Raw genomic sequence first — 13,698 nt, 5'->3', positions numbered from 1 at the left:
TTAAGAAACATATCGACGAAATTAATAAAATATTGGCCCCAGGGCTAATGCCGTCCAAGCATGCCGGTATCGTCTTAACCTTTTACTGCATGAGCATAATGCGAAAAATGGCTGTTTTCAAGCCTTTTGTTACAAGTTCAAACTGCTATGAAACTATAAAAAATGCTTCAATACTGATCAAAATCAAACTGGGCACAAATGTTAGCTGGACCATAGCCTGTGGAATAGCATGCTCAATTTTAAATTTCCAATTATCATGGCAACGGGGTGGGGGGGGGGGCGTCTCAAAATTGCCAAAAACCTCTATTTTGCGTTGTTTTTTTCCCATCAAAACTGATTTCAAGGTGCACCAACTTCTCAATTGATTGATATAAAGTCTTAGGTTTTAGGCGTTTATTACACGGTACCTTTAAATCGACCTGAGGCCATTTAGCCCCACAAGTCCCAAGTCTTCTCGGCGATTAGAGGGGCTACTGCCCCACTTCAAACCCCCAAACAGAAGGGGGCACATCCCCCCGCCTACGTAACCCCTTGATGTACCTTTTTGATGGGGTGGCGCCGAAAAAGTTGATCACTCTTTTGAACAACATTTCTCAAACGAAAAAACCGTGTTTGGGGCCTAAATAGCAAATGTTTTACACTATTTGAGGCCTCAAACTGGGTTGGGTGTAAAGCCTTCAAAACACGCCTTTATGAGGTTAAAGATTATAAGGAACATAACATTTTTATTGCATCTGCTGCCCTTTATCATAATCTAATAAAAATCCTTAATTCGGTTTTTTGAGCTGTACCCGCTCGGCAGTCATACGGTAACTCAATGCTAATGACGTACAAATTTCACGAAAGTTACATTTATGAATTTTTGGCATAGTAGGAAGTCGGTTGATATTAGATTTTGGCACACTTGCTCAATACCGTCTAATATTGACAATCTTTAAGCAGCACTAATGCACTTTGGAAGCATCTTTTTGCTATTTACTGTTTAAAGTAAGATATGCAATAATTATTAACAAATTCTGGAAAGGTTGACCCTTCGATAGCAACGAGAACATTTTAAACACAGACAATTGCTGAGTTCGTTCGGCTGAGATTTTTCACGAGCAGGAGTGAAAATCTGGATTATTCGCAGATGTTTCCAGTAAAGTACCTCCGAATTCTGCATATTCTGCACATATAGTGTAAATAAGTATACACAGTAAGAAATATTTAAAATTAAATGTGGTAAATACTTTGTGTTTACTACTTGCATTTACTCTTCATTGATAACCAATACTCGTTACACTAAAAGCAATACTCGTGACACCGGCGGGCAACTCCAACGCAATACTCGGTACACTGACATGTGTATTTATTCTCAAAATGCACTGTCATCTGAGGTTCTATTGTTGATTGAACATTTACAACATAAACATTATCATCATTATCACATTTCACTCGATTCAAGTTTTTCTTTTAAAGAAGTATATGCACAAAAACATCAAATTTGATTGATCCGAGCTCATTTATCACGTGAGCAAAAAGACGAATTTTACCTCCTAATTTCAAAGCTATTTCTCAACATTTTTGGGGTTTCAGTAACTAGAGAAATTATCGTAGTATTTGTTTTTCTACAAAATTTATATCAAACCAATTCAAAATGACTAAATATCGTCACTAAACATACCTTCTTTCCTCGTTCAAAGTCGCGAAATGGGATGAAAGTCCTCATAATATCGAGCAATATCCGGGGTACGGTATACCGCAGTGATGCGAGCGTAGTAAATTTATGAATGATTCACGCTTATCGTCCTCCCACGCAATAAATACATGGGAATTTTCCGAAACATCTCACGTGACATTCATTTGCATGTAGAATTTCAAAATCTCATTTGCATGTAGAATTTCAAAATCTGATATTTGTGGAAAATATTTAAAATTAATGATAAAATAATCTACCAGACTATTTCCGTTTAAATTATGAAAAATAAATTCCCCTATAGATTTATCTTTGTGTAATCTGTCATTAACAATTTGTAAATTTGAAGCTTTACACAATTCAATCAATCTAGTACCATGATTATCTAAGATATTGCCTTTACTTGTTCTATTAAGAGATAGAGGTAAAAATTGTTCAAAATTGTCATTGTCAATATAATTATCATATAATATAAAGTCTCTCTCGTCTGCTGTACGACTATTAAAGTCACCATTTAATGCAATTATTCCTAATTAACTATATTTTTCTATACCTTGTTCTATCAGATCAAAAAAAAATCTATATCAAACTGTTTTAATATATTAGAATTCCTAGGTGGTAGGTAAACATTACATATGTAAAGATCATCATCAATTGACAGTAAACTTTTACCTATTTTCAGCCAAATAATTCCATTACTATGTTTTTCCACAATTTTAATTTTATCTTTAAGAAAGTTTTTATAATAAATGGATACTCCTCCACTATAACGACCCTTGGTGGTGTTTCTACATTTAGATCCATATAAATGCTCACATTGAAACGATTTTATATCAAAATTAAATGAATGTTTTTCGGATAACCATGTCTCTGATAAAATTATAATGTGGTACTTAGATATAATGTCTATAAAGTCTGGATCACTTATCTTTTTGCAAAGTCCATTAATATTCCATGAAATTATGCGAATATCATCCCGACGACTGTCCTAATGTGATGAATATGAGCTTTCTGCTCTAGTATTGCGCCCTCCGGTCCTTTATCCAAATCTTGGTGTTGTATCATTGTATTCCTCTCCATTAATATATAACTTCTTCCCGATGAAATATGTTCTTTTCCCTTTTGCTTCTTCAGTTTTCATGATGGGGTACAATGCTTTTCTAGCATCTCTTATTTCTTTTGGTTGTTGTATACCGACACCATACCCAGCTCTTTTGATTGCTTCTCTATTTTCAAAGGCAATTTTTCTTATATTTTCTCTTTGTTTATAGTAATGAAACTTTACTAAAATGGGTCTTGGCTTTCTCGCTGTATCTCTGCCCACTCTATATATATTGTCTATTTCTATTTTTCCCACTTCATCGTCATGTAATAAGAATTTGCCAAGGAACTCTCTTAACAATTCCTCACAGTTACTGCTTTCGTCATTTCTTGTAAGTCCTGTGTCTTCTTCGAAACCATAGACTATTAGGGAATCTTTCATAGCTTTTGCTTCATTCATAGTAAAAACATTCTGCTGTTGGCAAGCACTTGCGTAATTTTATTCCTGTCATTTCTGTAACAAGTAGTATGTTGTTATTTTAAGTACTGTGCATTTACAACTCTGATGAGAATTTGTAAGATATATGATAAAAGTCAGTAAGAACGATTCGCATCTATTAGGGATACATGGTTACGACTTTTACTTAGATTTACATTGAATAAGTCAACTCATGTAACAGTCATTATTATCATGACTGATTTTGTAACAGTAATGACCAAATAATATACATCTAAAACAATTATCAATTAAATTAAACGTAGCTTTTAAATTTACTTTATAAACTTAAAGTTTTCAGATTATACATTAGAAATAATGGTTTACTTTTTAAAGTATGCGATATAGAATGATGCTCATTTTGCATAATTTATGTTACAGTAGTGACAACATGTGTTACAGTAAAAACCTAAGTTCTTATTATGATACCTTATTGTAGGAAGAGGATCTTCTGTATGTAAATATATATAAAAAAATTAGTACTAACTGATTGATTTCTCAGAGATAGTAGTTGCACCTCCTTGTATTAAGCATTGTTACATGAGTGACAAATATGTTACAGTTTAAGCTTTTAAATTTAAAGAAATTTGTTAGTAAGTGATTTTGAAAACTAGATTATACTCTAATTTTAGGAATACGAAAAAAATAACTTTTGTTACTATTATAATTATATACACAACCACAAAACATACATATTTTCTACATCAGTGATTTTAGATACTTAACTTGACTCATATTAAATATGTATTATGTATATACTATGTATATAATGTTTTCCCTGGGTATTTTATTTATACATAAAACACCCGAATAAACTTCCGTTTTTAGGGCTTAAATTGCAAAATGATCAATAACAAATAATTCATCATCAGTAGTCATATATACAGTTTCTGTGAATTAAAAAATCAGTCGAGCAACGCTCAATATTATATATTTCGAAATTATCAAAATCGATGAGTATTTAAGTATTACACTTGTATACATTACTTTAGAATCAGAAAATCTTGTAATGATAATGATGGTCTTCAAAAACACAACAGTTTTCATCCTATTACTGGCGCTGTTTGTTCTAGGTAGCATTGAGATATTTTATTTCAAATTGTCAGACACTTATGATTATATTAATTGGATACGCAATAAATATCTTTCGTTGTTTTGAGTGAATATGGGATATATAAGACAATAGATTTAGTGAAAAAAAATCTTAAGTAATTTTGTTAATGTGCAGAGAGAAATGTCAAGGTCAGGAAAAAGAGACATTTTGTTCCCGCGGGGGTTTTAATCAGACTTGCGAGGGCACAGTTTGATGATCGCGATGATTAAAGTAAAACAAGCAACAAATTAAACATCGTTGTATTTATTGTTCTCGTTTAATTTATATATATATATATTTGAACAGTACAACTTTTCTCTGCAATATATTATACAAATGTTCAATTATGAGGAAGTAAAACAATCGGTCAATGTAAAAGGCGATCTCTAAAATAGTGATTAGTGTGTAATGTTTGTAGATATAAAGGTCAAATCACTGGTTCCTCAAATTCGACAGGAAAGATTCAACGAAAATGTTAATAAAAATTAATTTACGATAAATTAACGATATTACATTTTACGTCTATTTAAAGCTGTCAAATAAATAAAAGCATGACCAATTTTCACAACAATTTAAACGAATTTTGAATTAAATCATGAATACTACGACTTAATTTGTGTTTTTCTTTACATAGCTGCCGAATGCCGGAAAGGTGGTGGTGGCAGTGGAGGAGGGCGTAGCCGCGGAAGAATAATAACAGGCGGAGGTGGTAATAGGTCAACAAGGTGAGTAAATACGGCACATATGAATTTAAAGTGTCCATTAATTTCATTTAATGATCGCATTAAGTTAAAAAAATTTTTAGATTCATTCAAGAAGCCTGACTCAAGAAACAACAATAAGCATATTATGCTAGGTATTTACATTTTTCACGAAAATTAAAATTAATTTCCTTTTCTTACATATAGATCTAGCAGTAGCGGTTCAATTGGTTACTGGTGGATACTTCCTGTTGCGATCGTCTGTCCCATCTTGGTAGCATTGATTGTTTATCTGTGTTATAAATATGAAGCATGCAAGAAAGGGACATCGGCAACAGAGCAATCGCAAAGGATGACGAGTCTTCAAAGAATTGGAGGCAACGTGCCAAAACAATTTCCAACGCAGCGTTCCGGAAACTCATCGGATCGCAGGCATCGTCCTCAGGAGAATGTCAGCTTGTCGATGATATCAGGCGCACATCAAGTACAAGATCGGAAGACCTTTCCTTCTTATCCGCTACATACGGTAGTACAGCTACCTTCATCATTTAAACAAACCAAAATTCCGTACCAACAAAGATCCGCAAAACACAACGCAGCGTTCATGTTATGAGAAATGGACTATTGCTATATCTTGTACATTTTGTCGAAGACGATTTTCAAAAACATTCTTAAACTGTTATTTTTTATTTATTTTTTTTTTGCATTATTTTGTTGTTATTGACAAACTAGAGTAAAAATATTGAAATTATTTTAGATACTTTGTACCCGATTCATGCATTATTAAAGTTTCTTTATAGCTAAGGGTTAATAAAAATTGTAAAACTACACAGATCTTAATAAAGTTATAAAGCTATGAACTTTTTGTATTAGTTACTTAAATTCTTCTTGTTAATGCCTTTTTAATTACCCAACCATTTTTGTAGCTGTTCATATATAACAAATTATAAACACAATCGACATTTACTTTATTCATGTCAATTTATTGCAGCACATACATATAAAATCATATACAAATAATATATCAACATATATTATTTGTGTTTGTGCGTGCGCGTGTGTTACCTCTTCCCTGATTTTCTAGATAACTTGAGATTAAATCGTCCAAAATTTGCAAAGACATGTCCAGTATATATTTTTAGTTCTTTTGTTAAAAGTTTATAATATTTATCTATGAAATATGTATGTTGATAATATCCACTTTCCCCACATGAAACTTAAATTATGATACCCATTTAATATTGATACATATTTGTACACATGTAATTACAAAATGACACCTTGTTATCTGTGCCTCTCGTTCTGTTATGTTCTGTACTGATCAAATAGTTTGTGCAACAAGTTCCTGCAACCTTAGATTAGGCATTTCCCAGAGATGAAAACTTTAAAATATATGTTTCTAATGAGCGTCATATCTTTACATGCGAATTCGACAATATTTATTGCATTGCTTAACATTAATCTTTTTTATATTAAAGAATAGTAATATCTTATGTGTAAAGAATGCATTTAAGTACAAATCAGTGTTCATTAGAAAGCATTTACCAAATTTAATATTAAATTTTAAAGAACGGGGAAATTCGTGCTCAAATTCATTTTTATTAACCGTAGTTAATTGCCAATTTTCCTAAGTAGTAATTATGAAAAATAACTTTTCATTGACCATTCTGATTCTGTGCTGGTATTTAAAACCAAAGAAAGCTTTTTTATCATTCAAATATACATTCCTTATTAAAAAAAATCCATGTCATGTATAAGTCTAACATTGTAAATCTATATTTTATTATTATTATATCCTTGCATGTCTTGACATGTCATCTTCATATTTGGTATGTGTCTACACTATTTTACAGTTCATGTTTTTAAATTGGCATTATGCATTATTAGCATTAATCGGTATCTTAACTCATTCGTTGTTAAATGTTCAGTTCAAAATTTCGGAATTAATGATATTTTTTCTAAAGAAATAGTTAACTAATTCCAATACATACATTCAGTTATGATCATCATTCTACTTTAAATGTTATAATTTGATCTACATTTCAAAGATGAAAATCCACCAAGAAAAACAACATATGGTTAGATTGTATAACAGGAGGATCCGATTTAAACATTATAAGCCGATTGCACAATTGTCGCCGAGTTTTAACGGCGTTTGAAAATTTTAATGATGTCAATCTGGGTAACATATATACTGTAGTCCATATTCGAATATTTTGATAGTGACTTTGACTGGCTTGTGGAAATATCTGTTGATACCGGATTATATTATTAAGATGAATTAATGCTAATATTTTTTCTTCAACGAAGGCCATTAAACTTTGAATAATTTTATATTCAGCAATACGTTAACTGTTTGTGTAAGATATCTGAAATTGTCTCAACATTGGTCAGTTTAAAATCCATGATATGATTATATAAGCCCTTAAACGTTCTTTATTAAATTGGTGAAATTTACATTAATAAGAACTGTAAGCTAATTAGTAATTTCACGTGTAAATAATGAATGCTCTTGATTATTAAAAGATATCAAAACATTTTGACAAATTCATCATTTCTGCGCAATTTAGTAGAAACAAGCAGGCCATCATGTCTGTCCCATCATTTTGTGTGTTTAGAAGGACCATTGGCTTCCGGCAAGCTTGATATAAGACTATTAAGGATTTATCCTCCAGGTGTATTTGAGCACTTTACATGGTTATTTGTATCCAGGCTGCACTTTGATATTAAACTTTAAGTGTAAAGCTGTTTGTTAATATTTATAAAATGAATTTGTAAAATGACATATATACTTAACTTGACTATTATCAAATATGTATAATGTACATGTGTATATTACATTCCAAGGGCTTTTCATTTATATATAAGTATATAAAATACCCGGATTTACTTCCGCATTCTTTCGCTAAAATTTCAAAATGTTAAATACAATAAAATGTTAAAATCACACATTCTCGGTGAAATAAAAAATCAGTCAAGCAAAGAGGAATATCTTATAGCCCATTATAGGAGTTTTTGAATACTTTGTACAAACAATATTACTTTAAATTTAGAAAATATTCTTATGATAATGAAGGTCTGCAAAATAAAAGCATTTTTCATCGTATTACTTACATTGCTTGTACTAGGTATATTTCAGATAATTTAGTTTTCAAAGTGACACTTATTTATGGAATATTTATTGGATATATTTTGAAAGACTTTTTTAAGTGAATTTGGAATATATATATATATATATATATATATATATATAAGACGATAAATCTCGAATAATCTAAGAAAGCCGTCCGGTTATCTCAATAGGAAAAGCGTCGGACTGTGAATCGGACGACTCTGGTTCTATTCCCGGACGGTGCAGGTTAATTTGTTGTGATTGATCATGAAATCCTTTCTACGGTCATTCACACAGTACCTCTGTTCTGGCATTGACTTCAGTTTATTTTTTATTTCTGTAGCTGTCGAATGCCGGAGAGTTGGTGGAAGTAGTGGTGGACGAAATCGCGGAGGAATACGAACAAGCGGAGGTGGTATAGTGTCAAGCAGGTGAGTAAATATGCCGCATATAATTTTCAATTCCTCGAATAACAAAAAAATATGAAAATACTGATGAATGCTGTATGAATGCATAGTGTCATTAAAAAAAAAATAACTGGCATTATTTTTAAGAAATGTCCAAATCAACTTGACCAATTATAGGGAAAGCAGCTTCCAAGACATACTATATGTAGTTTTTAGCTAAACATATTGTGTAAGAATATCCTAGATTTCAGTTAATTTATGCGTAAAAAGTATCTTACCTAAAGGCAAGCATAGTATATGTTTAAATTATACTTGTTTTAAGGTACAACCAAGGAGACTGACCTCTTTTGCTGCAAATAGAAACGTTGTTTTCAATCGAAAATCTGATTTGAAAGACTAACCAGGATATATACATTAATTAAATATTTCTTTGAATATCGTTATCGGACTGCAGAATTCTGTTACCATGGCAACCAAAAGGAATAATAGAAAGAAATTTTAAAAATATTATCCTCTACAACTTAAAGACATAGAGCATAGCTATTTTGTAGAAGGCATTGTCTTCTGGACTTCTAACAAGATTGTTCAAATTATAGCCATGTTTTATAGCCATCATTTTTTCTAAACAAAATCAATAGCTGGGAGTTTGTCTAAAGTTTATGAACCTCTAGTAAGACAGATGTTTGCTTTTCAGGGATACATGTATTTATGAAATGATTTCAGGATACTATGTTTCACATTATGTAAACCCTTTGCTCTTGTAAAAGAAGCTTGTATAGATTATTTTGAATATTTTACATTATTTTGTCTCTAATGATGGTTTAAAATCGTAAATCTTTTATTTTATGTTTTCAGAAAAAGGTATTATTAATACAGCTATGTAAATCAAGTAAGAATACTTCTATTTTGAATCAATCATTAAACTATGGCTTTTGCACACATCTGGCCTTGATACCTAAAGTCAATAGACACTACTGCATTATGGCAATGTTCAATTGTATAAAAAACCCTCAAAAATAATGATCTATTTCATGCGGTGTCATAACATTTTTTTCACAAATGCAATCTTGTTTTAACTGATCTTTAAAAAGCAAATTCCTTTTTTTCCCTCACATCTAGCGGTGGTGATTCAAGTGGTACATACTTGTGGATAATTCTGCTTGCAGTTTTCGGTCCCATTTTGATAGTGCTGATGTTTTACCTTTGTCTTAAATTTGGACCATGTACGAAAGGGAAATCGACCAATGGACAATCGCAAAGGATGACTAGTCTTCAAAGAATCGAAGGCAACGTGCCAAAACATTTACAAACGCAGCGTTTCGAAAGCGAAAAATCATCAAATCTCACGCATCGTCCTCAAGAAAATGCCAATTTGTCGATGATATCAGGCGCACACGAAGAACAAGATCGGAAGATCTTTCCTTCTTATCCGCTACATACGACAGTACAACAACCTTCCCCATTACCACAAACAAAAAATCAGTAGAAACAAAGAAGCGCAAAACACAACACAGCGTTCATGTTATGAGAAATTGACGATTACCCAAAGTGGTTATCTTGTACTCTGTCTTTGACGATTTTTAAAAGTTTGTATTTGTGCACTAGACCTAAAAATCGTATTAAACGCCACGGAACATAATTAATGTTTTACTATATCATTTGTTTACTTATGTAGTAAGTTAAAATATATTGAATTATTGGATCCAAAACTTTTATAAAAATGCATTGTTCCAGCTTTGACGGAAACGTTAAAGGGCCTCCAATCAAATGGAACAAAATCAGTCGTCTTACACCTCATAATCGCATCTAATCGAGACTAACGTTTCCGTAAACTTACAGCCTTTATCAAATCAGCCCTACTGCAGCCGTACAAGCGAATACTGACAAAAACAGCTGTGTTTCGTGTGGAAGCCGCAAGACATTCGTACGGATTTTTTATGGTCGCAAGATTGTCGCAACGTCGCAGACTGATTTCTCAACATGTACATTATTCCTGCGATTTTTGACAGACTTTGGACGTCTCAAGACTGTCGTAAGATAATCCCATGGTAGACTCAAGATATCTATATAAAAATGTTTTGCGTTTGTATTGCGAGGACTGCAGGTTTGTCGCACGAGCGTCTTACGGCTACCGTGGGTCGTATTCGACAGATCTACAAATCTGTCTAGATAGATTTTGAAATTGCCTGTGACCTTTCTACGTACAAATCGAACGAACCAAATTTCGTGCGACTCATGTGATAGAGGCTTAAAGTTAACTTACATTCGGAACAACAAAAATAAGAAGTTTTACAAAATGTTATACGGACAATAACTTTATGCCGGCTCGCCACGGCGAGCCGGTATTACGTTAGGATTTTACTGAGAAACAACCTAAAACTCCGAATCCATCCAAAAATTAAATCGAAGCTTGGCTTCCAGCTTTCTACAAAATTTATCTGTCAGGGCTGGAATCCAAAATTATTTAGCCAATCAAATTTAATCTTACATAGCGTCAAAAAACCTTCAATTTTCACGCCATTTTTAAAAAGCAGCAAGTATTGCTTTGAGCGCAAAGATATAATGATGATTAAAATGTTTGTTTTCATGAATTCTTTTCAATAAATCATATTTACACTGACTTTTGATTTAGCGATTTCACCTGTTTTCTCTGTAGTAAGTTTTCGTTTGGTTAATTAACATAAGTGTACATCTGGTTCTGTGCATTTTTTTCTTTTTCTTTTTTTCCGGTCATTTTATCCTTTCCGGTATTTAGTGTATGTATTTACTGGCCGGGATCCGGGACGCCCGGGATCCGGGATCGTATAAGATATAGAGGAAAAAACTAATAAACTATATTTGTGTTGATTATTGTCGTAATGAAAGGCCATTAAACGTTAAGTTTTTATTTTTTTTTTATTGTATGTAATGAACGTTAAATTAATTTAACTTAGGATATAGATATATTTAGAGCTATTTATTAACAAACTTAAAATGCGGAAATCACAATACTTATAATTATATGCCTAATTAATTGGAAAAATCAAAGACTATATTCTTGAATTGGTCAAATCCCGGGATCCCTATATGTTTTAATACGATCCCAGCTTTTCTGAAAACTATATTCTTGAACTGGCCAATTCCTGGGATCTCTATATATTTTAATACGATCCCGGCTTTTCTGAAAACTATATTCTTGAACTGGTCAATTCCCGGGATCCCTATATGTTTTAATACGATCCCGGCTTTTCTAAAAAACATCTTCTTAGACTGGTCAATTTCCGGGATCCTTATATTTTTTAATAAGATCCCGGCTTTTCTGGCTGAATTGATTGACAACTTGTGTTTACTTTAGGACTTGTGTCTGTCACTCATTCCAATACTAAATAACATATTACAACTTAACTTCGTATAAAGAGACATCTTTATGAATTCTACCTATCTAACATTTTTTTGGTCAAGGTCAACAGGCCATATAGTAAATGTGCATAGACATAGGGACTTCATTCTATCTGTTTACATGCATCTTCATATATACTCATATTCCTCTTTGTTAAACTGAGAGAACTGGCTTCCATAACTTTATATGTCACTTTTATTTTGATGTTCGCTGAAGTCTCTTCAGCTAACAGAACTGTCATTTTTACATTTAAACACACCCCTGGAAAAAAATTACGAAGCGAGTCGCTACTAGCTTTTTTTTTAAAAGCTAATCTTGTAATATATTTTATAATAATAAGTTACATCGACATTTGTTTATTTAAATGGTAATTGTTAACTTGATACAATCGTATAAAATATTTTATTATTTCGAAAAATGCAATAATTGACGCCATGACAAGCGAAACCTGCGAGCTTTTAAATTTTAATATTGGCGATAAAAATATTTGTTTTCAACAGTAACAGAATCGAATTCCGTGTAATATCCCATATCTTATTCAAGTCGTTTAAATATTTTAAGTACGGAGGCGTTAAAAGGTCTCCATAAAGTGGAGTCAATCTTTGGTGCCCTACATTATTTTGATTCGACAAGAACAACATACACATACCCGAGCAAGTATGAATATATATTTATATGATGCATTATATATACATATAACGGGGAAAAAATGCAAGAACATTTTCTTAATATCACAAGTTTCTAATTACATTTGCATTTTCCTAACTGCGGATCATTTGTTCAGTAACATTAATCTGAACATGTTTTGTTGTTGTTGATGTTTATATCAATTTCCAACCAAATAACGTTGGTGAAAAATTTTCTGCTCATCTGAGTTAATAATCAAAACTAAACCGGTGAATATGTTCTATTTGTTTATTATTTAAATATAAAAACGGGGCGTCCGTGGCCGCGTGTTTAAGGTCGTTGACTTCAAATTACTTGCCCATCGCCTCTGTGGGTTCGAATCCCGACAGGGACTTTGGATTCTTTCATGTGACGAAGCTATCAAGCTAGTTTACGGAACGTCGGTGGTTCTACTCAAGTGCCCGTTCGTGGCTGAAAATATTGCACGGAGGGGCACCGGAAGTCTTCCTCCACCAGTAAAGCTGGAACGTCGCCAAATAACCTATACTGTGTCGCTGTGACGTAAAACCCAAATCAAACAAACAAATAAACAAAATATAAAAACGCATTCTATTAAAAGAAAATTTTAAAGCAAAATCAATAAAGTCAAGCGAAAAAAGTTTACAATAAAAACAAATCTGCTTTAATAAATTTATAAAACGTCAACAAATTCAAAGACAAATTACCTCATTTGCTACACTAAAGATTAAATTTAGAATAAAACAAACATTTTAAAGAGGAAAAAAAACAATATTAAGCAATCACTTTTCAAAACACCATTTCCTTTAAAACAACAAAAACAACAACAACATAATTAAGAAAAAACACACCACCGCCAATAACAATAACAACAACAACAAAAACTATAACAACGGCAGCAAAAACAACAACAAAAACAACAACAAATAAATAAAAAAAAACATAATTAACAACAACAGCAAATAATAATAATAATAAAAAAAAAACGAAACGAAATGTAAAATCATTTATAAAGAAGGCGTAACACTTCAAATCAAACAACATTACAAATTCAGTAATGAAAAACTTTCAAATACATTGTTCACAAGAAACACTTAGATTTACAGCGGTTACTTCCCCTGATCATTACAGTAGCAAAGCGTGACGTAA

The 13,698-nt window shown here is 32.0% G+C and overlaps 1 protein-coding gene across 1 annotated transcript; it reads left to right on the top strand.

Moving 5' to 3' along the window:
• Nucleotides 1-4,126: 4,126 nt before the first annotated feature.
• LOC132759939 (uncharacterized) lies at nt 4,127-5,862 on the top strand. Its single transcript, XM_060751818.1, has 3 exons — nt 4,127-4,285; nt 4,940-5,030; nt 5,214-5,862. The coding sequence occupies exons 1-3, from the start codon at nt 4,222-4,224 to the stop codon at nt 5,617-5,619; spliced, it is 561 nt and encodes a 186-aa protein (XP_060607801.1). The 5' UTR covers nt 4,127-4,221; the 3' UTR covers nt 5,620-5,862.
• Nucleotides 5,863-13,698: the final 7,836 nt, after the last annotated feature.

The sequence above is a fragment of the Ruditapes philippinarum genome, unplaced genomic scaffold (assembly GCF_026571515.1).
Source record: "Ruditapes philippinarum isolate M1 unplaced genomic scaffold, ASM2657151v2 ctg3573_1_1_1_1, whole genome shotgun sequence".
Taxonomy (NCBI): Eukaryota; Metazoa; Mollusca; class Bivalvia; order Venerida; family Veneridae; genus Ruditapes; species Ruditapes philippinarum.
This window is presented reverse-complemented; position numbering and strand designations above follow the sequence as displayed.

Excerpts from the sequence above, each read along its gene's own strand:
- LOC132759939 (XM_060751818.1), top strand. The coding sequence starts at position 4,222 with ATGATAATGATGGTCTTCAAAAACACAACAGTTTTCATCCTATTACTG. Across the intron at positions 4,286-4,939 it reads ACTGGCGCTGTTTGTTCTAG|CTGCCGAATGCCGGAAAGGT; the intron begins GTAGCATTGAGA and ends TTCTTTACATAG. Across the intron at positions 5,031-5,213 it reads GGTGGTAATAGGTCAACAAG|ATCTAGCAGTAGCGGTTCAA; the intron begins GTGAGTAAATAC and ends TCTTACATATAG.